We start from the raw sequence: 25631 nt of genomic DNA on the forward strand, positions 1-25631 counted from the left end.
TGCCAGAGGCCCCTGCGGCACAGCTAGTGGAAGAGGCCCTTTCTGCAGGGCCAGACGGCCAGCAGTGCCGTGCCTCCTGTCTCACACAGGTTCTTATTAAAGTTTATTGTATTGTATTGTATTGTATTGTATTGCATTGCATTGTAGCGCCTGAGCACTTAGTGCAGTAAGTGCAATGACTGATGTCTGTCACGTATCCTCCTCTCATCTCCTTCGCTTGGACCGGAGAGACACGCGGTAAGCCTTGCCGCCGTAGGACGCGCTGCGGATTTTCTGTTTGTGTGGAGCCCGGGGAAGGGTTTCGCGTCGCCGCCGGGAGTGAGCGACCGCCTCAGGGAGCCGCGCCAAGGCCCGGCGCACAGGGCGGCTCCGCCAAGGGCCGGCGCCCAGGAGGAACCGCGACGGCGGCGGGCAGAGGCGGCAACAGGTTGGGGGACGGCGGAGACAACCCACAGGTGGCCGCAGACTCTCAGAGACGCTCTTCTCTCCCCAGTATCTCGCACCACCACCTCCACCGCACCGCTCCGCCGGGCTGGGCTCCTCACGGCGGCTGCAGGCGCCTCCTCCCTCCCCTCACCCCGCACGCAGCCCGCAGCGGCCCTGCGCGCACCGCGTGGCGCCCGCAGCCCGCCCGGGGGACCGGGGTGCTCCACGGCCCGGCCACCGCGCCCCGCCGCTGAGGGGACGGCGCAGCAGCCCCGCCGCCCCGCCCCGAACAGGCGCCGCGGGGGGGGGGGGGGGGGGGGGGGGAGGCAGGGGCGGGGCCCCGAGCCCTAAGCCACGCCTCTCTGCCAGCGAGCCCCGCCCCTCTCGACCGCCCGGCCCTTTCTGCGAGCGACAGCACGGCCACTGCGCACGCGCATTGCCCTTTGGCCCGCTCCCAGGTGTTCTGCCATTGCGGCCCGCTGGCGAGCGGAACCATTCTCCACTAACTTGGGGGGAGAAGGAGGAAAATATGTCTGTGGGCCGGGGCGGGAGCGTATCCTTCTTGCGTTCATGGAGCCTCTCTCTTATCGAAGAGCTATTTAAGTCTGAGAAAACTCTCGTTGTTGTTGTTACTGGAGAAAAAAACAAACTCTCCAGAGTGGCAGCCTATCGTCTTCCCCCGTTGGTCACTGGTTTATCCCAAGATGGAGGCCGCGGCTCGGCGGTGCTGAGGGCCGGCCCGCGTGAGAGCGAGCAGGAGCGGGGGTGCCGGCAGCGGCCGTAGCGACTCCCCTCGCCGGCGGGCAGCGCGCGCTGCCCGGCCTGCCCTGGCGCCATGGTGAGGAGGGGCGGAGGGGGCAGGGCGGCCGCGAGCGGCTGGCCAACTGTCGCGTCTGTCCGTTCTCCCCCAGCGGCTGGGCTGAAACCGGGCCGTTTCCGTAGCGCGGTTTGGGGGGGAGAAGGGGCGCCCGGCCCGCTTTGCTTGCTGGGCTGTCCGGCAGCTTTCCCCGGCCCGGCTCGTGGGGCCTGCTCCGGCAGCCCCGGACCCGGGACGGGGAGCGAGAGGGGGAGGCGGGCCGGGGAGGAGGCAGGCAGCGGCGGCGTGGGAGAAGCCGCGCTGAGGGGAGGCCTGGGCCGCCCGGGCGGGAGCGGCTGAGGCGCGTCGCAGCCTAAGGCGGGGTCCCGGGGGCCGTGCCGGTGAGCCGCGGGGGGGCGGCTTTCCTGCTCGGCTTCGCGCGGCGTCGGTGCGTTACAAGCACCCCGCCTGTACCATGGGTCACCGGCAAGTTTGCTTGTGGGGGCAGCACGTTGCCTGCTTCCAAAAACTTACTGTATTTCCTTTTATGGCTGCTCCAAGCATAAGGTTTTAAAGCGCAGTTTGAGGGGTTTTAACACAAAACGTATGGTGGCAGTTGATATGCTCTGAACTTTGAGATGGCATAGTGTGTAATGTTGTATACTTAAAGTTACCAGGTAAAGAAGATAAGTTAAATCTGTAGAGTAGTTTCTGAGTTGCATGTATCTGCTATTAACACGTTTTGGTAGGTAAGTAAAGCTGGAAATTTTGAGAAAAGTATTTCCCCAAGTCAGATGTGCTAACTTGTAGAACAGGCTTTCACCCAGTTAAGAACACTTCCGATTTTTGTTGATTCAGAATGTAGATACATTTTTGATGTTAGAGCTATGTCTGTGTAATGGGGCAGTCAATAGTTTTCATGGTTGATACTGAATTACTGGTGTAGGAACAGCTGTCTAAACAATTTTCAAGAAGCTAGGTGTGTCTAGATGCATTTCCTTATGTTAGTTTCCTGTGTTTCTTGGATGAAGTTTATTTCTGATTTGACGCAGTGTTTAGAAAGTAGTTACTTAAAAATTCCTCTCTAGGATTTTATGTTAATATGTATATGCTATAACAAAATATTTATTGTACCGATGTATTGACATTTTGCAGCTGAATGCAGCTGCATATGCTGTTAGAACATATGAAATGGCTGTTGTGCATGTGGTGAGAAGAATTAAGCTACCACTGGTCTCTTTTTGCTTTGTCTAAGTATATGTTTATAAGACGACATTGCCTTAAAAGGAATACAGTAGCATGCTCTAGGCAAAAGATTCTTTTTAGGTACATTTAATATTTTTTTTTTTATTAATGATTAACCATATGTCCTTTTGCAGCCTCACAAGAAAAAGAAACCCTTCATAGAGAAGAAGAAAGCAGTAACATTTCACTTAGTGCACAGAAGTCAGAGGGATCCGCTTGCTGCTGATGATACTGCACCCCAGAGAGTTCTGCTGCCTACACAGAAAGTAAATACTCGCTTTTAATGTTGAGGTTCATTCAGATAAGAAATGCTACAGGAGAGAAAAGTGGATATGCAATCCTGCAATTCAAAAACATAGCCTGAGAGAAGGTAGTTTTCGGTCCGCCTTATTAAAAAGAAGGGGATGTTGTAGGGAATTTGATAATTCCAAGTAACTACCTGACAGGTTGAAGGATGACTAACCAGCATTAAGGATATAAACATATTAAAGAAACAACAACAAAGATTGGCTGACCCACCCTGAAAAAACAGGCTTTAGTTATGCTGCTTATGGAAAAAGTTGTTTAAAGTCCTGTTCAGACAGCACCTGAACACTGAACCAGATGGCTACAACATTCTAATTGGCTGTGCGTTAGGGTAATGAGTGGAGAGAAGATTACAAGGACTTTAGAATTCAGGTGTTCTCAACAGATGTATTACTTTTCTTCTTGCTAATAAGTTTTAAATGGACTTAAGTAACTAAATGTATTTCTTTTTACAATTCAAGGGGCATGAGGAGCAAAGGAAGGAAGAGCAGCGGAAGTATGGAGTCTTCTTTGATGATGACTATGACTATTTGCAGCATCTAAAAGAAGCCTCTGGTCCCTCTGAGCTTGTCCCTTCTGTGCGTGGACAGCAAAGCAGAATTGTTGTCACAAGTGAGGGGCACATAGAAGATGAAATTCAGCGAGTTCCAGTAAGTAGTATTTTTGCTAATAATCATCTTATGCTGTTCTTTGGAGTTTAGCATCCTGTAGATGCATTAACCATATTCAACAAGTGTTATCGTGAATGTTGTCTATATATAGGATCCTTTTGACCCAAAATCACACTTTCCTACAAGTAGAAACAAAAGTTGACAAGCCAAAGTTTATTGAGGAACAGTATTTTGCTAGCACAGTGTTAAAAAGCTTTGTGTACCCATGACAAGCTTTTCTTGACGGAGATGGCTTGCAAAGGTTTTTTTTTTTTAACAATTCATGTATTTTTCTGGGGTTGGCATTTGTTTTTAAGATTTTTAGAACTTTTGAATGCTCTGGGAGTTATGAATATACCAGGTTGTATTACCAGCACGCCATGTTTTTAAAGTGGAATGTAACAGAACCCAGAGGGAATAAAAGTAAACTTTTCAATTCCTGGCGCAACTTGTGGAATTCCATGATACTAGATCATGTTGGAATGGAAAATCAGTACGTAATTTCAGGCAATGAAGTATGCAACTGCCAGTCAGTCACTTTTAACTGAGGGAGTTTGGTTTAACCAAATACTGTAATTTTAGTTGAAACCGATATTTCTTAGTCAGAAATACCTTTCAGGTACAGTTTGGTGATAACTACATAAGATTTGAAGTTATTTTACATGTCTATGTTAGTAAGCTGCTTTTAATAAGCCTTTCAATAAAGGGGTAATTTCAAATGTGTGTTAGTATTCTCCAAAGCAAAAAAAATTACAAATTGCATTGTGCCTGCTGTACAACCATTCTCTAAAAAGCTTCAGAGATGCAAAAATACTGTCTCTATATGTGGAGAATATTGACATGAGAATTAATGCTGCTAACACTTTACCTAGCTTTCATTGCATAACTTTGAAAATTTGCCACCAATAAAGTAGCACTTGTCTTAAATATTTAAGTAGCACTCAGAGTGTCTTCTGGTCGTGTGATTATCTGCACATTTTTGTTAATGTGAGCTCAAATGAGAAACTTGTGATGTTGGTTTTTTGTTTCTTTTTCTAAGGCTCCATCTATTAAGTTGCCTTCCTCAGTATTTGCCACAGAGTTTGAAGAGGATGTGGGCTTGTTAAATAAAGCTGCTCCTGTTTCAGGTATCATTAAATCTTTTACCTTTTTGGAACATGAGTTGCCGTCTAGGTACTAGATGGTAATTATGGCTTTGATTACAGTGTCATATTAGTTTTGGTTTAGAACAGGCTCAATAGCAGACATAAAGAATGATCTGTAAGAAACCTGTGTTTCAATTTGAGACCTATTTCTGTGATTCACTAATAATAGCTTTTTAGCTTTGGTTGGGGGGGGGGACAGAATCCATGAGGTTTTACTATTGCATAGCAAATATAAACTAATAACAGGGGAAAACTGTAGATAATAGTATTGATTTATTACTCCATCTGTTTGAATCGAAGTCTGGAACTGGATTTTCACTCTCAAAATTTCTCCTCTTTTCAAATGCTGAGTGGTGTTTACTTCCCTTCATTAGTATTATTTCAGTGTTATAGGCTGTAAGTACGCTTTTGTTATGTATCCATACTTGCACTGAACGTTCACTTTACAGCTATCATAATATTTTATAACAGGAAGTAATTGTGGTAGTTCTCTCTGTCCTGACAGAAGGATGCTAAAGACACTACTCTTAATTGCAGTAGAGAAACACTTTCTGACCTCTTGTAACATAGGGAATTTTAGGGGGTCGGAGCTAGGGTTGGCAGTTGATCATACAGTACTTCACCTTGGATATTTTTTCCTTCTACAGTATTCTAAGTAAAATATATTAAAATACACTTATGGAAGCTTAAGACCTCTGGGGAATGTTCTTTTCTGGATGAGGAAAATTGACAAGAGGCTGGTGACTTGCCCTGGCTTGTATCAAATCTACAAATATTATTGAGGAATTTCGTGATTCTTGGGTTTAATCTTTCCTTAATGCAAATTAACAGTCTAGTTGGATTGTTTTTTATCCAGGAAAGTAGGTTTGTAAAGTCAGAGGAACTTACTTATTTATGTTTTGGGTTTTTTGTTTGTTTTGTTTTGTTAACTTTCTAGGACCACGGCTAGATTTTGACCCTGATATTGTTGCAGCTCTTGATGATGATTTTGACTTTGACAATCCAGAAAATATCCTGGAAGATGATTTTGTTCTACAAGCAAATGAACCACAGAAAGGGTACATAGAGCGTTGTAGAACTGTTTGTCATATGTAAATAGGAATGATATTATTTGTTATTTCATGTGTTGTTGTAGGAAGCAAGAATTTGGTTTCAGATTTCAAATTGAATACTTAGGTGTGTTAAAGGAAAAAAGTATTACCTTGGGTTCATATGGGTGGTAGCTTACAAAATTGAATTTTCATGTGTTATCCAAGAGATGGGTTTCATTTGTTACTTTGAGCTCATGGATTATATGTATTTGTTTACAGATGCAATGTATGGAATAATAGGATTCTTGAACTATTTAAAACATTACCATCTATCACATTTAAAATATGTCAGTAGTAATATTGATGAAGGCAAACAGGTGTTTCCAGAATCTTTACAAATAGTTCATGTGATACCCCACTGCACATTATTTCTTTAGGTTTTGGTATCATTCTATGAACAATGAGAAATTTTGCTAGTTTCAATATTCAAGAATGCAGCTAGTATTTTTCTTTTTCCACTATGACATGTATAGCTGAATTTAAACATAACCTCACTCTCAGTGCGCAGATGTGTGATCCAACAGTTATCAGAAATGTTTTCAGCTTTCAGACAAAAGTAGTATGGTGCTGACTTTGGCAACACCGTTACTGCTAAACTTGTTTTTCTTTTACTGGCTTGCAAGTAATCACTTTTTATCTTTGCCTCTCAAGATTTAAATCTATTATTGCCAGATTGTTTCAGATAATCCAACATGGGTCAGAGCTGTGGAAAGGTCTGTGTATTATTCTAAAACTGTTTTATACTTCCGTTCAGGGGATCAGAGGCTGAGGATGAAGATGAATGGGAAGATGTGGAGGAGGATAGTGATGAAAAGGATAGTTGCAGTAATGATGAAGACTATGATTCAGAAGGTCCTTTATCAGATGATGGGGTTAATGGACAGACAGAAGAATTTCTTTTTATGCAAGAAGAAACCAGGAGTCGTTTCACAGAATATTCTATGACCTCTTCGGTAATGAGAAGGAATGAGCAGTTAACCCTGTTGGATGACAGATTTGAGAAGGTGAGGCAGCTCAAGAATTTAACTGTTAAACATAAGGTTGTTAAATGCTTCTTTGTCTTTTGATTCATCTCATAAAGTGGTGTCCTGTATGCCTGTGCAAATTCTTACTGCCTTCAGTAGGCAGGGCACCAAACAGCTGTTCTTTGCACATATACCGCATTTAATATTGTATGCACTAAGTGGCTTGTATCACATAGGTTATAGTGTTAATCGCTACTAAAAGGCCTAACACTGACGTAGTTAAACAAAATTATTCCAGTTGCTGTAATGAGCATTCATAGTTGGTGTACACTTTTGTCCAAGAGGCTCAGTTCAGCACAGCAAATCATGTACAAGTGCCTGGTAAAGACTCACTTTTCACCCTTTCTCCCCACTGTGCCAAGTATACATTCATGAAATGATGTCAGAGCAGTGAAAATACAGTGTAACTTTTGTGCTGAGCAGTGACAGGCTTTTTAATGTACAGCTTGAAATAATGCATCAGAATAAGAAACAGTTTCTGGAAGCTGATTTATATATTATTAAAAGATAACTTTGTGACTCCCATGCTGAAAGAATACTGACAGTAAGGAGGAAATCCTACTGCAGATGTGGTTGGCAGTTGTTCAGCAAATGAGAGGGGAGAGGAAAAAGGGGCAAGTAGAAAGAAATGCGTAGATCTTCTTTAAGCTATCAAGAAGTTGCGTGACAAATGCAATCTAATTACAGATATCCACTTCTTTATTTTAGTTTTTTGAACAATTTGATGAAGATGAAATTGGAGCCTTGGATAATGTGGAGTTAGAAGGCTATATTGACACGGACAATGCTCGGTTGCAGGAAGTCCTGAATGATTACTACAAGGAGAAAGCAAAGAAGTACGTATTCCCAGAAGTACTGCTTCACATAAGTAATTATGTAATCTTGTATTTATATTGAAAGTTTGGGTATGTTGTTTCCAGTTCATGTACTCAAAGATTACATCCCACAATAAAAGCAGCTACATATGAGTATTAACCATTTTTTTAATGTCATTGACTGTCGACCTTAGTTTATGAGATGATAAAATTAAGAGGAGGTGTTTTGTTGGTTTATGTGAGATTATGCTCCTTTTGTATAATTGTATTGAATTTAGCGTAAGTAATACCTAGAGGAATTCTTCCTTTCCCTTTTTAGTGTAACTTATTTTCTCCTATACCTTTACTTTTGTTTTTAAGAGACTTTGTAGCCAAGTGTAGTCTGTCCTGCTGGTATGCAGCTGATTCCACTGTTTACCTAGTTACATGGTAATAAGCTGGCAGGTGACTGTTGCACGGGTACCACTGTTTGGAGCACTGCAAAAATCAGTCCTTATAAAGCAACCTCGTGTCAATGTAAGACTGCATTTCCACAGTATATTCGCATTGTCTTAAAGCAGGTGATATTATCCCGAAGTTAAATGGCTAAATGTTCTCATGTTAGTCTTGTGTTTCCTGATTGAAAGGTAATGCGTCCCTTGTAGTGAAAGATGACTGGTCAGTAGCAGAGTGCGTAATCATCTCTAGAGCTGCCTTGCTTACAGACTAAGAAGTATACTCTCTTCTTTTCCTGCCCTCCAATCACAAATACTGTGTGCCACATAATTTTGAAATGCAGAAATAATTCTTTTGTCAACTACGTCTCTTGTCGTAATGTTTTGGTTTATTTTGGGGATGCTTACTTAAGGAAACTTAATTTTGCTGCAAGTTTCATTAGAAATAGCTTTCTTTGGGTTTTACTGAGGGGAGACTGGGTTTACATAATTACACATTTTCAAGAAAAGATGAACCTTATTTTTTTCTTCTCTGCACTTCTTCAAAGTTGTGTGAAATTGGATGCTCTTGAACCCTGTGAAGATTTAGACTCTCTTGTGAATGAAGAAAGTGAGGAAGAAAAGGAAGAAATAGTAGCTGTAGTTATTGAGGAACCAAAAGAAAAGTGGGATTGTGAATCCATTTTGAGTAAGTATTTTGGAGTTTTCTTGTTTGTTCCTAGGATTTCAAAGTAAATGATAGGTGATCTCAGAACTTTTCTAACAGTGCTTTAGGTAAAATGGTTTATGCTTCTGGAGCACAACAGGAGGAATTCTTGCTAGATAAAACTACTGCTTTTGTGTGGATAAATTAATTCTTGCAATTTTGTATCTTCAAAGACTAAATAGTAGTACAATCTATAATAAATTTACCTAATTTCTATTTGCAAGCCTTTCTTCACTACTTTTTTTCTTTGTGACCTAGGTACATATTCAAACTTATATAATCACCCAACACTTATTAAGGAGCCATCAAAGGTAAAATCATTAAATTTATTCTGAGTAACAACCTGGCTTGGGAAAATTTGAGACAAAAGTGATTCTTTTCTCAATGGATATCTGTTTTTAAAAGAAGGAGGGAGCAGAAAAGAGGGTTGTGGAGAGTGTTAGCATCTGGTATTACTACTTCACTGAAGAAGGGTTTGGTTATATTTTTTTCTATTAGAAGGAAAATTAGTAAGCTCAAAATTTCAGTAATAGCTAGGCAGAAATGTAGAGAGCAAGGAACTTACTTTCTTGTTATCTGTGATACACCTTTGTGTAATCTGTGTCTCACAACCACATATTAGGGTTTTTTTTCTTGAAAATAGGCTTGTATTTCCCTTCCACAGTTTGAAACAATTTATTCTAGTTCTTTGGCCTTCCAGACCTTCCCCATCATTTAGAGCACAGTTTGATGTTCCAGATGTGTGAGATTTTGAAAGGAAACCTTTTTCTTGAAAGCTTATAAAGGAATATTAAGTGCCTACTTAAGTTCTTTTTTATTTAAATACCACTGAAAAAAAGGGAGAAAATTTTTCTAGTTCTGGGAGGCCAGGTTCTGCTCACAGGTGTGTTTGATTTCTTACTTTGGGATTAATGTGTATTTTTCTGAGGGAAGAAAATAGTACGAGGAAACTTACACGTTTATTACTGTTAAATCTGAATCTAATGTTTTTATACTGATAAGGCAGTCTTGGAGAGAAAGCTAGGGACCATTAACACGTGTGCTCTCTATTTTAGCCCAAACCAATAAAAATTTCCCAGAAGACTGGAATTCCCCTACATATCTTGCCCCAGAAAGGTCTTACTGCTAAGCAGATTGAACGCATGCAAATGATTAATGGCAGTGACCTGCCAAGAGCATCAACACAGCCCCGTTCCAAAGACGAGAGCAAAGAGGATCGCAAAGCTAGAAAACAGGCAATAAAAGAGGAGCGAAAGGTACACCTTATTTTAAATAAAACCCTGCAAAAAGTTGTTATATTACCTGAATTCTGTCTTATGAACTTTTTTAAAGTTCATTTGTTCTTGTGTCTGGAAATTAATGGGAAAAACTTGCTGGTCTCAAAGGACTAATTATTACTTCTTTAAAAAAAAATCTACTGGAAAGGAAGTTAACCTCATAATTTTGTCATCCTAATTTCCTATATGGAAGTTTTGGTCTGTTATTGTGGCCACTATTACATATATAATTTCAGAAGGAGCCCTCATATTTCCTTATTATCTAAGGAAGCAAAGAAAACAGTTTGGATGTTTAAGATGACACAAAGTGAAAAGTCTCTGAAAGAAATGTGGAAAATCTAATTGGCCACAATGATATACTAGTTGTTTTATTTAGGAACAGAAATTGCCAGCATATTAGAAGCTTCAGCTAATTAAAGATGATAATCCTGGTGGTACACATAATAATTTGACTACTAATAATTAGTGCGATAAACAATATTATTGTCCAGATCGCTGCTGTTTTCATGATCTAGAACTGTTAATTAGAATGGTTTCTTTTTGCACGTTATGCCTATTTTGTAAATTATTCATGTGCACAGGAACGCAGAATGGAGAAGAAAGCCAACAAGCTAGCCTTCAAACTGGAGAAAACAAGGCAAGAAAAAGAGTTGCTCAATCTGAAACAAAACATTCAAGGACTGAAGCTGTCTTGACAAAACTGAGGAACTTATCGTGGAAACATCCTTAAGTTTTCATTTGTATTGAGGAGGGAACTGCTAACTCATAGCTCTGCCAGTCATGCTCAGAGGGGGTTATTCAGATGTTACTGCAACCAGAACCAGTAACTTGTCATTCCTTCTGAAATGAAGTTATACATAAAACAATGTATTAGTGATGTCTAGTCTGTCATGAGTGACATGGCAACTGTTGCAAAGTTTCATTACAGTAGAAATGTATTAAAATTATAAAAAAATACTTTTCTTACAATCTATCACTGGACAAAGTTTTATATATATATTTGTTGAATGTATTTAACAAATCAGCAGAATCCTACAGATTTTATCTGATTAGATTCTTCTATTAAATTATTTCAGTTTACAAAGCAATATATCCATTTATGTCTTCTCTCCCTTATACTGATGATTGAATATAGTGCCTTGATATAGCACAGTTTTGTAAGTCAAGGAGTTTTCACCCACTCCTTAGGTTTTTTTCTGGGTTGGTTTTTTATTGTTTGGGTACTATTACGAAAGATGTAAAATAACCTTTTGTAAACAGAGGTGTCTGAAAAGCTGTTGTGTAGCTAGACATCCCTGTTACCTAACCTGAGTTTTAAATTTCTTAGCAAATAAAATCTGTCGCAACAAGTGTTGCAGTAGTCAGTGACCCTTACTGTTGCTGTTGAAATCAGCTTTGCTGAAAGTACTCAGTCTCAGTAGGATGGCAAACAAAACAGCAGATACTTAGAAAAATACTGTATATTGCAGATAAACGTTGTCTTGATTTTCCTGAAATACTGTTCTTCAGGTCTTGCATTCAGTTTGATTTCATTGAAATACAAACTTAAGACCCACTGCAATTGTTGCAGAGACTTTCTGAAGATGAGCAGAGGGCCAGTATCTTTAGGCTTGGTGTGATCTTTAATTCACATGCACAGTACAGAAACTTTTCTGATAGTGACCAGTCCATACACGTGAATGAAATGAATAGGACTTGTAGTCAATCCTTCTGAATCCTTCTGTATTTCTAAGAATCCCTCAGCTTTAGGTCTTTAGGACTATAAACTGAGCAATCATCTGCCTTTGGGTGAAGAGTTAACCATTTTAGTGGTAAGGAACACAGTAACCAACACAGCAGTAGTGTGACTTGACTACTACTAAATTCAAAGCATCTTAAATATTCCTTAAATAGTTTTGTGAATACTAGGTGGAGACAAGCTAACAGAAGGACTGATGAGGCCTTTTAATGTACAGAAACAATTCAAAGTACTTGTTTTTATTGGAAGAAGGCTTTTATAATATATTTTAATTGATAAAGGAACATGGTTTTGGGAGAAGGGAATAAACAGGCATTTAAGACTACAAGTCTCTTGATCACTGCTTGGAGAACTGAAGTGTCAATACAGTATTCACATCTAGATTAAGCCTTCATCTTCTAAAATTGTTCAAGAGTCTGTCTTAACCAAATCAGAAGAAACCATCGCTAAGATTAGAACAAGTTTCAGGGTTTTCATTTAGCTGATCTCTGTACTAGTTTTCACGCTTCGCAGGCTTAAGCAGGGTCTGCCTGTGTCATAATTGTTAATTATGTAATTGCTGATGCACGGTAACTTGAAGTGAGAGCTTTTGAGTAATGAAGACTGACCACCTAGTCCTCTGACTCCTGATAACAACGCAGAAGAGGAAATTTGAGAAACCATTATATTGAGATGAGTCAGATACCAGGAAAGGAGTTAAACGGAACAAGTGAGTAACAGATGCTGTTCAGTGGTTTGGGTGGAATGTGATTTTGTGATTTACTGAAAAGGAGAATCTTTTACTAAAGACAGCGCCCATGTTCTTTACTAGTCCTTAACTCATCTGCCTTTGTACATGTCTGAAGTAACTAATCTATGGCAAATTGTCCTTTTTCCTGATTTCTCATTGCTGATTCAGTGATACTGTGCTTGTACCTAAATTCCTTTAAAAAAAAAAAAAAAAAAGCTGTATCAGTCAAAACCTTGAGGGGATGAGGAGACAATAAGAGATGGGAGAGGCAGAGGGAGACGCTTGAAGAGTATAGTCCAGACTAAGCACAGACACACAGAAAGATGTTGCTTGGGAACAAAAGTGGAAAGACATTTAAACAGAGGCAATAGAATTAAGAGCCAAAAAGGTGAGAGAATTGCTTTGTTCCTCTACACTTGTAATCAATGAAACCCTTTAGTAACCGTAACTGTGTGCCTTGAAGTGTGGTAAAATCTGAGGGAAAAGGTAAGGAACAAAAGCAGGCACATATCTGCTTCTCCTCAGCAAAACAAGGAGTTCTTTTGTTTCAGCAAGAGCAGGTAAGGCACACTTAAATGAGAAGTCTTTCCCTCTGTAGTTACAAGTCTCATGAAAAGGGCTCTTTGTTATTGTTCAAGTTTTCCTAAAGGCTGTTTTTGTTCAATACGAGTAATGTCCCTGCTCTGAAACGAGAGTATGTGACTGCCATGGGAGTCAGAAAGGCTTTAAAACTACTTTCCACGTAACTGAAAAAACCTTTTTATTTTTTTAAAAATTACTGATTTAAATCAAAAAAAAAATTTCCCCACAAATTTGACATCTACAAAGTAGGATCATTTTGCAATGCTGTTTAGCACATCATGGACACCTTCTGTCTTCAGAATGACGACTGTGTCACACTTAGTGTGCCACCTGCTACGCTCTGGAATAGCGACGGTTTACCCTGAGCCCTTACCGGGCTGATGACTCACAAATGAAATGGAATGAATCTGGGTGCAGACCGCCTGCTCTTGCTTTCCAGCCTCCCTCCCTCCCTGAATTTAGGCAGCGATGACTTTGAGTACTCTTCCATCATCTCCTCGCCCAACCGAGATGTCATTGTGAAAGGACATACCTGAGCAGTCATGTGGAAAACAAAAAGCTATCCATCATAGCAAAGGAGAGCTTGTGCTTCATAGGAGCAAGATAAATAAGGTAGTTCTGCGAAAGGGAGCCCTGGCACATGAGTGTAGGCGTCCCTTTCTGACAACAAAATACCGTTTCAGCGAGGGCTCGGTCCAAGCGCTGACTCTGCCGTAGCCAACCTGTCCTGTACTGTGTAACTGAGACTCTTGCATGGTTTGAATTTTACACAGCTGCCCAAAGTCAGGATCTGGCTCCTTGTACAACCTGTGGAAGACATTTTGCACAAGATGTTCTGGTAAAACAAAACTTTTTTTTTTTTCTTTTTTAATGGCAATGTCAATGAGTTTAGCTGAAAGGGGTGGTGAGCACTGGGGAAGAAGGAGGTGGCTGCTACTAGAGAAATGGGTTGAACACATGTTTTAAAGAGCAAATGATCTAATAACTGCTTTCATTAGTGAATTTGATTAGAGAATTAATGCTCATAGAAATATTGTGACTTAATCTGCAGTCTTGCACTATCTTAATTTACCTGCTTGTCCAAAAACAGATGTTTACTATATATTACATTTAAAATAACGTATTATCTCTTGGCGAGACATAAATTACTAACCTGAAGCTTCCTTTGTGTTCCAGGTTTCTAGGCAGAACTTGTTATTTCAGGCTTCCTGGGAAAAACAGACTAATAAACCATCTGATAAGCAGCCCCTTTGACAGCATAATGCGGGCATCAGGCTCTGTTCCAAAGCCTGCTGAAGTGAATGAAAAGATTCCCCCTGACCTCCCTGATCCCTGGATTACAAACTAAATGGGTGGCTGCACAGTTTGCCTGGCACAACCCAACTGCGGGGTTTTTCTGCAAGGGGGGGTTCTGCACGCACCCCTCCCCTCCTCAGTTTGCATTACTGATCCCGTGGCTCTGTGGCAAATCAGAGCGGCCCCACCATAGAACTAAAAACTGATTTAGGAAAAAAAAAAAAGACAAGAAAAATACACTGAAAGCTGAGTAACTGTGAGCACTGAGATGCAGGTGGAACTACACCATGTTAGTAGCTCGACATTCGGTATCTCAGATCAGATACGTGAAGAACATGATGGTTTAATTTAGCAAAATCATTTGAAAAGACAGTTATCTATATTTTTGGGGAGGCGGGAATCTTGTCACTATGACTAGCGTGAGATGCAAGTCCTGTAACGCCTGTCCGTGCCCCGACCATGCAGGACTGGTGTGCTCCTCGGTGAGCAAGGCGCAGGTATCTGCTGCCCTCTTGGTCCTGCAGAGGAATCCTCCTCTCAAGTTTGCTGTCAAAAATGTCTAGGAACAGAAGATAAGGACCTGAAGCACATGAGTAGAAAGTTTCAAAGGGAAATGAGAATGTAGAAATGTGTGTTGTGGTAGAACGAGGTGCTTCTTGGCCCAGCTGAGCTGTAACCAAAATGCCTTGCTCAGGCAGCTGCTTAACTCGTATGGGAAGAGAGTGGATGGCATAGAGAAATTAATGAGAAGATCAAGAAGAATACCGGAGAACAGGACAGGGGGAGTAAGCAAAGGAAGACAGGAATGGAGTCTTTAATTTACCAGCTATGGATGGGCTCAAATAGGTGTGATCCACAGCGCAAGAGCGAGGACGTAGCTCGGCCCTCGCTTTCACGGAGTCCCTCGCAAAGGGGACCGGCCATCCTGTTGCAGAAGAGTGAGGTCAACACTAAAATCCGAGACGCTTCTGAATCTTAAAACCTCCTTTGTTGTAAGGTGTGGCTCTTCCACAGATTCAGCACTGGATATCCCCCTACCTAGCGTTTCCCCGTGCTGCCAGGTGCAGGTGCTACCCCTCGGATACGTGTGCGGGTGAGCGGCTGCTCCCTTTCAGCCTGGGGCTGTCGCTGTTTCAGTGGTGCTGAGGGGAGGGACGGTGCTGCTGTTTGTCAGGGAGCCCGCCGGCTGGAATACTTCTCTAAACTCGGAGAACTGATACTGTAAATATCAGCCCCTTGAACGGGATCCGTCTGTTCCCCCTCTTCACCGAGAAAGCAAGGAAACCAACTTGGAGGAGGGGAGGGGGGGAGTCTAAGGGGACTGTTCCTGTTCACAGACCCGCTCTGTTATTCTCTGCAAGTTGTTATTTGTCCTGGCCTCCAGCACGTCCCTGAGCAGAACAAACTGGAAATGGCTTCTATTTCTTATTTGTGTCGCACTGCAGCTGTACTTGGACAGCTTTTTAAAGTTTTGCTGAACTCCTGCAGGAGTTAAATTGAACCCAAAATAAATACTGCTTCAGCTCCCTGCTCCTAAATAGGAGTAATTTTAAAGCCTGAGTAAGGGAGCATCATTAACAAAGCATGACTTCAACCCATAAATTACTCTCTTTCTTCGCATCCCAGCTGAGACATGATCCAATATGCAAGAAAGTCTTCAACAAGAAGCGCAAGCCCTTCAGCTCTTTGAAACAGAGACTGCAGGGAACAGAAATAACCACGGTGAAGAAGCAGCCCCCACAAAAGGTATACTTAAAATTGAAGCACGTGTGTTATCTCCATATGAAGTCTTTCATTCAGTAACGCTATTGTTTACTCCGGGGACAAAGCCTGGATGTTGTGGATGAGTCTCACATATGTGCTTGACTCGCTGCCAAATTCTTTCCTCCCCCTCCCTGTGCTGCTAGTGTTCAAGAATATTTCTCGGTTCAGAAGCCAAACCAGTAGGTGTCATCGCTACTCGGGGCGCGTAAGTGTCTCTGCTCTTCTAGGAAATGTTCACGTATGTATTGTAAAGACTACGCGAGTCTCTGACAGCTTCCTTTTCACTTAAATCTGAAAGAGAGCGTGATCCAAGATGGTTGGTGCATGAATACCCCAGGTTGAACCTGAGGGCTGTCAACAGCCCCAAATCTTCCACGGATGAAACTACGGAGATTCACTGCTATTGAACTCAAGGGTTTAAAAATGTATTTAAATTGAACTTATTTACAGAGCTGGAGGGGAAGAGGCCTAAGCTCTTACTGGAAGAAGTTTTTTTTTCATGTATTGTTGGGGAAGAGGGGAATGCACATGGACGTGCATGTGCATAATTTTACCTAGAGATGCCACATCACTGCTGATTTGGTATCCATGCAGCCTGCTGTTGTAAAATGTCCTTTAAAATCAGTTGTGGAAAGAAACAGAAGTGCACAAAGGTTTAGAGCAAGAAGAAGTATCTGACAAGTGGAGGAGAAGGGAAGGCGTTGGTCATAGCGTCTTTTCTTTTCCCTCTTAAGCGCCCTTTGGTCTGCCACGACCAGAGCGTTTTGTTGGAGGGCATTGTTCTTTTATCCATCTTCTGGTGCTGTCAATAGATGGCAAAGGGCTAAATCAGCTTTCCTGTGCCTTTCAAAAACAGCAAATTTCTTTTGTTTGTAACGTTTTTCCTTTCCCTCAGAAAGGAAGAACCCTCACTCTAAGATTTTTCTCTGTCCCTTGCAAGGGAGAAATATAGTTTGTGTCTTCCTTTATTTCCATTACAGAAACAGCCAGGGAAGAAATCTAACTGGAGGCAGCACCACGAGGATTTTATTAATGCTATTCAATCAGCCAAGCAAGTCACAAAAGCTCTGAAGGAGGGCCGCCCTCTTCCACCTCCTCCCCCACCAAGCATCAATCCAGGTTTGTGGTCTATTTTATCTTATTACCCATCTTTGGTAAAGCAGTGACCTCTTATTATCCGCAGCTGGCCTTCAGTTTTGCACCCCCCGGCACAACACAATGTGAACGTTAATTCCCTCCGTACTGTCTAATTTTCAGCTGTATTTCTTGGCTTAAGTTGAGTAGGAGTGCGATACAGAGGTGGCGGGGAGGAAGAGAAAACTCACTGTACCTTTAAAGGCAGCAGGTTTGGGGTCTGATGTTAGACAGTGCTTTGGGAGGAGCGTCGGGGTGCCTGTGGTCTAGCGCAGGCTGTACCAGGGTATAACAGAGGGTGAAATACATCCCCTCACCATTCAAACCAACTGTAGTGCACGCGGGCTTCCCCGCTCCCGTGTGATGGCTTTTCCACTGTCCCCTCCTCCTGGGTAGTTAGGGGAAGTCAGTGAGAAGAAGATGGGTCTGGTTTACCACTGATACCAGCTGTGGTCTCTGCACAGAGCTCACTGTGTTAGAAGTTACGGATGCAAAAAGACGCACATACAGCCAGTATTGCTCATGATATGTGATTTATGAAACGTGGGAGCAATCTTGGAAAGGGTCTCAGTGGAGCTAGGAGGGTGGGAGGGGGAAGGGGGGGCTCTCCGGGCTCGCTTCCAGAGCAGGAATTTGTCACTGATAGCAAAACCAGCTGCCATGATTCCAGCCTTTCTCCTCTTCTAGATGACAGCCACGCAGTATAAGCAGCAGGACACATCTTCCTTCCTTGATTGGGGTCAAGCGCCTCTCTGAATTTCCACTGCTGAGTTCTTTAATGACTCTGTTATTTCTTGTCTGACTCTACCGACCCTAAAAGCAGACACCTCCCTTTCCTTCCCCCTCTTGGAGGAAAGAGTTGTGCGAGAGCTGCTGTAGTTGTGGAGAAAGGAATTGGAGAACTGCTTTTTAGGAAAGACAAATTGCTGAGGGGCCTAGTGAGGATGTATATCCTATGCTACAGGACTGGAGAGAAAGCACATGGATTGTGGGGAGGAGAGAGAGATATTCCCATTCCCTCTCCTCCTCCAAATAGAGTCCAAAGCTCCCCATTCTCCCCTGAAGTGCCAGGTGCCCCTGCAAGCCCCCCCAAAGCCAGGCGTCTGCCCTGTCTCGTCCTCCCCTCCTGTCTTCAGAATGATTTTGCCCAAGCTGCTGGTCTGGGGCTGGCTTTTGGTGGCTGCTTGGGCCACCTTTTCTGGGCTGTTACTGGGAGAAATGATTTGTAAAGATCCCATATCTGTAATATTACGATAAGGACACTTGGGCTGCTTTTGTAAAAGGCAACGGGTGGGGAGGAAGGGTCTGAGGACAGCGAGGGCAGCGCGAGGGCTGAATGTGACTGCGTTGACCCCGAACGCCAACCATTCATTGAAATTAGTAGGATTGCACCAGTGATAAATGTGGCTGAACAGCTTTTAGCAGAATCAGGACTCTAACACTGTCAAAACCCACTCCAGGAAGCGCTGCCGTGTGTTCTCCACGATGCTGCTTCACACCCAGAAACCTGGCTCTTGCATGAGCCTCAGCTGGCAGGGCAGTATTTTGTCAATGTCTAAAGGAAATGGATTTTGTGAAAACAGCTATCAGTCTTAATGACCAATCTTTAAAAGTAGTCTTAAAATCATTGGTTTAGACTACTCGAGGAATTTCTAAATACTGCTTTTTCTGCAGATATGTTAATTGTGAGGTTGGGTGTGGGAATAGGACAAAGATAATAAAATCTGCTTTTATTAATGCCCAGGGATTTATTTCTGAAGGCAGTTACTGTTTGCTGGGTTAATACCGTAAGCATGTATTTTGGGATCCCACGTGCTTTTCTAGAGGAGGTTTTTGTAGTTCGCCTAAGTTTGGGCGCTCATGGGAACTCACCATGGTCACCTGCTGATGGAGCCAGGTTTTGAACTACATCTTGAGTGCTCCAGTAAAGCACGGCGATTCTTCTCCTGTAGTATATAAATTGTGACATGAGTTGTTCCTTTCTCATGATCAGACTATATTCAGTGTCCACACTGCTCACGAAGGTTTAATGAGGCTGCAGCAGAGAGGCACATGAAGTTTTGTGAGGAACAAGCTGCTCGCCGTGCCTTTGCTGCAAAGACCACCGGACAGCCTTTGGTAAGCAAACACAGTCACGCTTGTCTTGTCCTGGAGGCAGATCTGCCAAACTGTAGTTTATGGCGAGTAAAGACCTATATTAATGTAAAACTTATGACTCCAGGGAAGTTGGTAAATTCTTAAGACAAGATACATGCTGAACATCAGCTAGGAGTTCCCCGAAACTGGAGCCCTTTGCCCGATATAAAAAGTGACAGAATACGATAGTACGAAAAAGTTGGACAATTTCTTCAGACTCTTCTGTGATTGGATTCCAGGGTAAGAGCCGTAGGGAAGCAGAAACATGGCAGCTTTTGCAATATCCAGAGAAAGCTCTTCCTGATCGTTAGGGCTCCCTGCTGTTTGCAGGCTTGCTGTTCCCTGCAAATGTATAGCTGATTTACTCCCTAGTCGCTAGACACAAGGCCAAAGGGCTAAGCCCCTTTGGGGAATCAGAAAAGTGGAGCTAATTGGCTGTGTCTTGAAGTAAGCTCCTATTTTATTATAGAAAAAAAAAATGTAAACAGTTCCTTTAGGAGAGTACTGATTTTCTTTCCTTTTTTTTTTCTTTCTTTTAAAGGTGTTTGAAAAATCTTATTCCTCTTTTACCTATTTTCGGCAGGAAAAGTGCCTTCCAAGTGGGAGGGGGTGCACCTTTTTCCTTTTTCTTCCTAGCACTGCTTCAACGGCGATTTGGAGAGTTGTCACCAGGCTCTGTGAGTTCCCTGCTAGAGTTGTGTGGATTGTGCATCTTCTTTTACTAGGGCAAGCAACCAGTGACTCAGAGAAAACCCCCAACCTTAACAACTGCTGTGTTATCGCTTCAGAAGAGAGTAGAAGAAGGTGCCAACACAGACAAACCTAGGCCAGGTAAGGAGTTCATTTAGCCATATTTATGTTTTCTTATAACAAACTCTGGTGTATTTGAGGTGGGGGGCGGCATTTTTAAAGCAGATCCTAGGCTTTGGAATCCAGTTCTCTGATAGAATAATGAAGTGTGAATTTTTTTTTTTTCCCAAGTCCAGGTCTTGACATGAAATCCTAAAATCATTTCCGTACAACACTTGTTAGAAATGAGAAGAGTAAAAAATTTCCAAGTGGATGTCGTTGATATTGAATGGCTTTCCAAGTCTTTATCCTGATCCGTTGTGCCGAGTGTATACACAGAGGTTTTCATGTGGGTTCTCAGGAGGGGCTTCTTAGCCTTTTCAGTTAGAGGTCCTCAAACAGATGTCTCTAGATAGACCGAAAATACGCAGTCTGGGTGTGAGGTTCCTTCTGTCCCATAAAGGACTCCATAACCTTTAATCTTCAATGTTAAGATTTATTCCATCTTTAACTTTTCTTAAGTACATTTAGATGAAGCATCAAGCTTTGTATGTTGTTTGTTCCATATGACTTTCCCCCTGTTGATTCAACCTTAAAATTAACACCACCACATCCCTAGAACAGTTCCCTCTAAGCAGGATACCATATAATATGTTTGCTAGCACCCATTGCTACCAGTAATCATGACCCGTACTCAGTCTATGTTTAGAAGATATTTTATAAACTTATTTTAATGGTTATTTGTAGTATAACCTGTGCATGATAATACATACTGCTCTTTGTATCAGTATCTTTGATCCCTACATTTCTGGGTTTTATACTGAATTTATGTAGGTTATAATTTTTTATGGCCAATACATTTTTTAAATAATGATCTGCAGAGACCTCTCCAGGAACACTGCAGAAAACCAGAAAATCTTTGGGTGTATCTACTGGAAAAAAATCTTCAGGAGAGTCTGGGTAAGAAACATTTTTTTTATTTCAACATTATAACATAAAAGGACCTTGTTTGCTTTCGTGTATATACAATATCCTGTTGCAGTGCTTGCAGTATGAACTTCTTTGTATTAACTGAAGCAATCAATTGCTCTGAAAACTTTTGCAGAGCTCCTCATGTCCCCAGTATAGGCTGCTGAGAATATTCATTTTGGTGTTAAATGTTCTTTGGTTTGGAGCAGCTCCATCTCAAGTAGGCAGTGACTGTGTTCTGCCGTAACAGGCGTCTTGAGAGGATTTGCTGCTCGATAATGCAAACCTCTCCAGCAGGTCTTGTGCTCTCACGATGTGCTTCCGTTGTCCGAGTGAGGAAGATGCCAGCATCCATTTCAATAATCACTATGTCAGGATGACGGTGCGGAGGTTCTTCCTTCTCCTCAATGTTTACTTTCCCAGACCATGATGTTTGGTGCTTCTGCTCTTCAGACCATGCAGTCAGTGTTGTTCCCATCTCGGGCCATGCAGAGCCATGTCAGAGCAGCAGGAAGGCCTTCCAGCCCCTGCTTAAGGTGGTTGTGGTGCTGTTGTGCAAGGGGATGCTCAGATGATCGGCATCTTGCACCCCTGTGAGATGCGTACGACTGCAGAATATGAGATCCTGGCAGGAAATGTGGCCAAGACAGATTCCCTGTAGCTGGCAAGGTATTTTGAGCCTGAGAGATGAGCTTGTAAGTGAGTGCCTGGAGCATGGGATGAACAGTAATGTGCACAAAACAGTCTGTTGCAGAGACTCACGTTCAAAGTCTTTGTAGAGTTCTTCTATGTGGAGTTTTGCTGTCCTTGATTGCTGCTGGTCAGTGGCTAAGTACCTTCAACTGTGGGGAAGTCCGCAATGAGCATGGGAGTGTTCAGTCCACAGTGCCATCATCAACTCTACCTGTCTCCTTGACTTTGCCCGTTCCAGGAAAACCTGTTGACAGTACCCAGTGGTCTCATCTGTTGTTCTCCACTCCACAAATAACCTGTGGCTGTGTTAACAGTGTAACTCTTCTGGTTATCATGCAGGGTCTTGCAGACCACCAACAGGGATTTATTGATACCATCACCATTCTCAAGGTTTAGCTACTGAACGCTTGACAGGCTTGGGGAGGAGACACCTCTTTCCCTAGGGACACTGGCAAGTCCAGGTATTGCCAGGGTTGTAGTTGCAGCCAGTTTACAGAGGCTTGGGACAGCCGGTGCCTCCAGCAGGTCCCCAGGACAGACATCCACACTAGTGTCCAAAATACAGGAGAGAGTCCTGTACGTCCCTGGGAACTGTGGAAGTGACTGGCCTGGGTGAGGTTGCGGATGCTGGGCTGTTGGAAACTGCGCCTGCATTTTCTGTAAAACTTGAGCTTTGCCAGGTGCTTTACAGAGCACTTTGGGCCAGCGAGAGATCAGTTTCAGTGTGAAGCAAGAGTGCTTTTTAGCTGAGAAAGCAGACATGAGAAACTGCCTTCGAGCGGTGCAAATAAATGTTCTCATCCTTAAAGTGTCTGGAAATGGTTTCCAGGATGAGCTGCTCCATCACCTTCCCAGGGATCGAGGTTTAATTTTCTTACATAAAATGGAGTAAAACATAAAAGCTGTTTCTATGCAAATGACAAGTATATGGCTTGTTGCTGCTTTCAGACGGCAAATGCGCAACAGAAGATAGAGTGGCTGGTCGGCAAGGATGTGTTAAGGTTTTCTTCTGAAGCATTAGGGAAGACCTTAAGCAACACAATTTGCCAGCACCTCTTCCACTCCAAGTGCTACAGCTACCACATTCAATAAAATAAGCAAACTGAAATTCACTGTCTTTTTTTTTTTTTTTGTCCTTTTTTTTCCCCTTAGGCTACACAGTTTATTATGCTGCCCTTTTTAAAGTTGTGAGATTATTTGTATATCTGTTGCCAAATTTAATTAACTGATTGCCTAAAAGGAGATGGATGTTACCAGTGGTTCATTCAATGGTTTCAAGAAAATGTAGGAAGATCCAACATCATGATTTTTTTTTTTCCCCTAATGCTTTGCTTTGATATATTGAACAAGACGAATGAACATTTTGGATGGTTTTTGTATATATTTAATAGACTCTTCCAGTAAACAATAAATGATAAATGGTAGTGATTGGTAAGTGATAAATGGCCGTGTAAGCTGTGCATCAGCTTCAAAGCACTTCAAGTTCAGACTAATTAAAACCAAATCTCATTCTCCCATTAAAAACTTCAATTGCTTTTAGAAATTGATTGGCAAGACAGAGATGTCATGGAGGCATATCCCCTTATTTTTTGGCCACCTGATTTATTACCAGCCTTGGATCACCTTGCATAAACCTTCAATGTTGCAGTATGTTGGGCTGGGTTTTTTTTAGCCCAACAGTTCCCAATAAGGCTTTCAATTAAAATCCATACGGAATGTTCTTGCCCATTTTATAGAGTAAATTAAGATGAAAAGTAGTTGGACACAGCAATAATAAATACCAGACTTTACAGAGTTTAATTAAACTCTACTTAGGCTGTAGCTAATAGTGACTAGATAAATATAGAAAGGATGACACTGAAACAAGTGTAACTCCTACAGCTAGTCTGTCTTAGAAACAACGGGCATGAAATTAGCCCAAATATATTAAAGCAGTGTTTCTGAGCCTTTTTTTCAACCCAGGAAGAAGGGGGGGAAAAACCCGCCCATACCAGATTATCCTGTGCAACATTATCACAACTGCTTTCTTTTACAACCAAATAAATGAACCCTTAAAAGTTAGAGCAAGTTTTACTGCATTTGTTTCCCCCTCACACTGCTATTTTCTATCTGTGTGTAGAGCTATTTGGTATTGATGTCACAGATCATTTTCCCGTGTCTTATAGAAAACATAATTATCAGGACAGGAATGGTGTTTTGAAGAAGAGTACTTCAAAATTCTGCTAACAGAAAGATGAATCAATCATTAATGTACGGAACTTACCATCCTATTTCAGACTGGCTGGGAAAAACTCCCAGGAATTAACAGCAACTCATTGGTTAAGAAAATGGAGAGTCCCACCAGAAATGGGTGGTAAATAAAACCAAAGGAGTAAGAAATTAACGTAGTTTCTTATAGGGGATGGGAAATGAGCACTAGAAATAGTTGTTTACATGGAGGATGCAGAGTCTTTTGTTCTATGTAGTATAATTTTAGCTCCTTAACATTATTTCAGCAGGTTTACATGGCTTCCTTATTTTTCAATAAAGAGTACATCTTTTCTATGAGACCAAATGTTTACTAAGTTTCTCTATTTTATGGTACCACTTGGTTATAATAATTTTGTTGTTTAGTTGGCACGTATCACTCTGCTTCTACAGCTTTCCAAGCAGCGTTCAGAAAAAAAGAGTATTTTTATCTCTACTATGATGCGAGGTAAAATATCCTAAGATCTCCAAGGAGGGCCAGTGCTTGAACTGGGTCAGATCTTTCTGTTCTCTCAACTGCTGTGCCAGGGTCTATCCTACCTTCCCCACACCACCTCTCTGCCCTTGCATCCTCCTCTCCCATTTGGAGGAGGAACGGGCTGTGCCGGAGAGGAGGGAAGACCGGGCACTGGTGGGGCTGCCTTCTTCCTCCACCGCACCGCCGGCGTGTGCAGGGCCACCTCTCCCCACACCAGCGCTGTCGCAGCCCTGCACGAGCCAAAGGCAAGTGCCACCAGACAGATGTCCTGCAGCTCTTGCTCCCTTCTCCACCGTCACCGCCTGAAATCACACCTGCCCACCCACTGCAGCCCCATCCTCTCGGTCACCAGAGGTAAGCCCCGGGAGAGCTGGCGAGGACTTGCTGCTGTCACCACACCTCTCCTTTAGCACTGCCTTGCCTGTGATCTGAATCCCACCAAACCCAAACTATTGCTCTTTCAGAAATGCAATATTCAGGCCCACACCAGGCAGGTCCACTGAGCTCAAAGAATTTGAGCAATTTGAGCTCAAAGAAACAAAGCATTCATGAGCCTCAGCTACTGCTGGCCTCTCAAAAATGCTCACGGAAGTCCCCCTAACAAAAGCTATGAGAAAGTCCAGCCCTACTTTAAGTACTAGATGACTCGGGGGTATCTCCCAAGTTGTGAGAATTTTAAAACAATTTTTCTGCAAACACAACCTTTTGAAATAACTTGCCTTCCTTCGTGGTGGGACATCATCAGCTTCCTCTACATTTATGATGTCAAGACTCTGGAAAAAGAAATTTGAATGGACTGAAGGGTCAAAGCTGCAGTGTTACACATTTAAGGTTTGCTTCTGTTTTACTTGTAGATGCCATCTCCGTGTGCTTTTTAAGCGTTTTAATATCAAAAGTGGTTATTTTCTTTTTACTTGAATGAGACGTGGTCTTTAACCTGTAGTTACATACGATAAGCATCTCTCACCAACGCATCTTTCCACGTTTCAGAAGAGGCTGAGGTCAGGCAGCAGCACCTCTCTTGGCAGCTCAAAGAACGTGGGCACCAGTCTCGCTCAGTGTTTGCGTAACGTTTTCTTCTTAAGATCACATTTTAATTCAAAGACAGACAAGTATTTCAGTAATTAGTTACACCTCTTATAGAAGCACAAACCAAAAT

The 25631-nt window shown here is 42.3% G+C and overlaps 3 protein-coding genes across 5 annotated transcripts in view; 2 read left to right on the forward strand and 1 right to left on the reverse strand.

The window, feature by feature from the left end:
• The first annotated feature begins 1229 nt into the window (after positions 1-1229).
• On the forward strand, positions 1230-11510 carry LTV1 (LTV1 ribosome biogenesis factor). Its single transcript, XM_075498895.1, has 11 exons — positions 1230-1264; positions 2602-2733; positions 3235-3423; positions 4463-4550; positions 5506-5626; positions 6414-6663; positions 7393-7520; positions 8482-8621; positions 8898-8950; positions 9695-9895; positions 10498-11510. Exons 1-11 carry the CDS (start codon positions 1262-1264, stop codon positions 10609-10611), a joined length of 1419 nt encoding a protein of 472 aa, XP_075355010.1. The 5' UTR covers positions 1230-1261; the 3' UTR covers positions 10612-11510.
• A 2165-nt stretch (positions 11511-13675) lies between these two features.
• On the forward strand, positions 13676-24250 carry ZC2HC1B (zinc finger C2HC-type containing 1B; the record flags this gene model as incomplete). The annotated part of the gene is made up of 7 exons (XM_075497171.1): positions 13676-13804; positions 15889-16008; positions 17007-17145; positions 19154-19278; positions 20022-20127; positions 20967-21045; positions 23913-24250. Coding segments are annotated over 7 exons (759 nt in total), but the record flags the coding sequence as incomplete, so codon positions are not given.
• PLAGL1 (PLAG1 like zinc finger 1) overlaps positions 24241-25631 on the reverse strand; it is a 50618-nt gene continuing 49227 nt past the window's right edge. The window contains exons 9-10 of one of the 3 annotated variants that reach the window (XR_012775277.1): positions 25440-25551; positions 24241-25245 (exon numbers count right to left, since the gene is read on the reverse strand). The gene's annotated coding sequence lies outside the window, so the exon portion shown is untranslated. Of the gene's footprint in view, positions 25552-25631 lie in introns of all 3 variants that reach the window. The other 2 variants (XM_075498891.1, XM_075498890.1) reach the window with 2 other exon arrangements.

This window comes from Mycteria americana, chromosome 3, assembly GCF_035582795.1.
Source record: "Mycteria americana isolate JAX WOST 10 ecotype Jacksonville Zoo and Gardens chromosome 3, USCA_MyAme_1.0, whole genome shotgun sequence".
NCBI lineage: Eukaryota > Metazoa > Chordata > Aves > Ciconiiformes > Ciconiidae > Mycteria > Mycteria americana.

Bases quoted from the DNA above. Each gene is read 5' to 3' on its own strand.
- LTV1 (XM_075498895.1), top strand. The intron at 3,424-4,462 runs GTAAGTAGTATT...TCTTTTTCTAAG, and splicing joins ATGAAATTCAGCGAGTTCCA to GCTCCATCTATTAAGTTGCC. The intron at 9,896-10,497 runs GTACACCTTATT...TCATGTGCACAG, and splicing joins CAATAAAAGAGGAGCGAAAG to GAACGCAGAATGGAGAAGAA.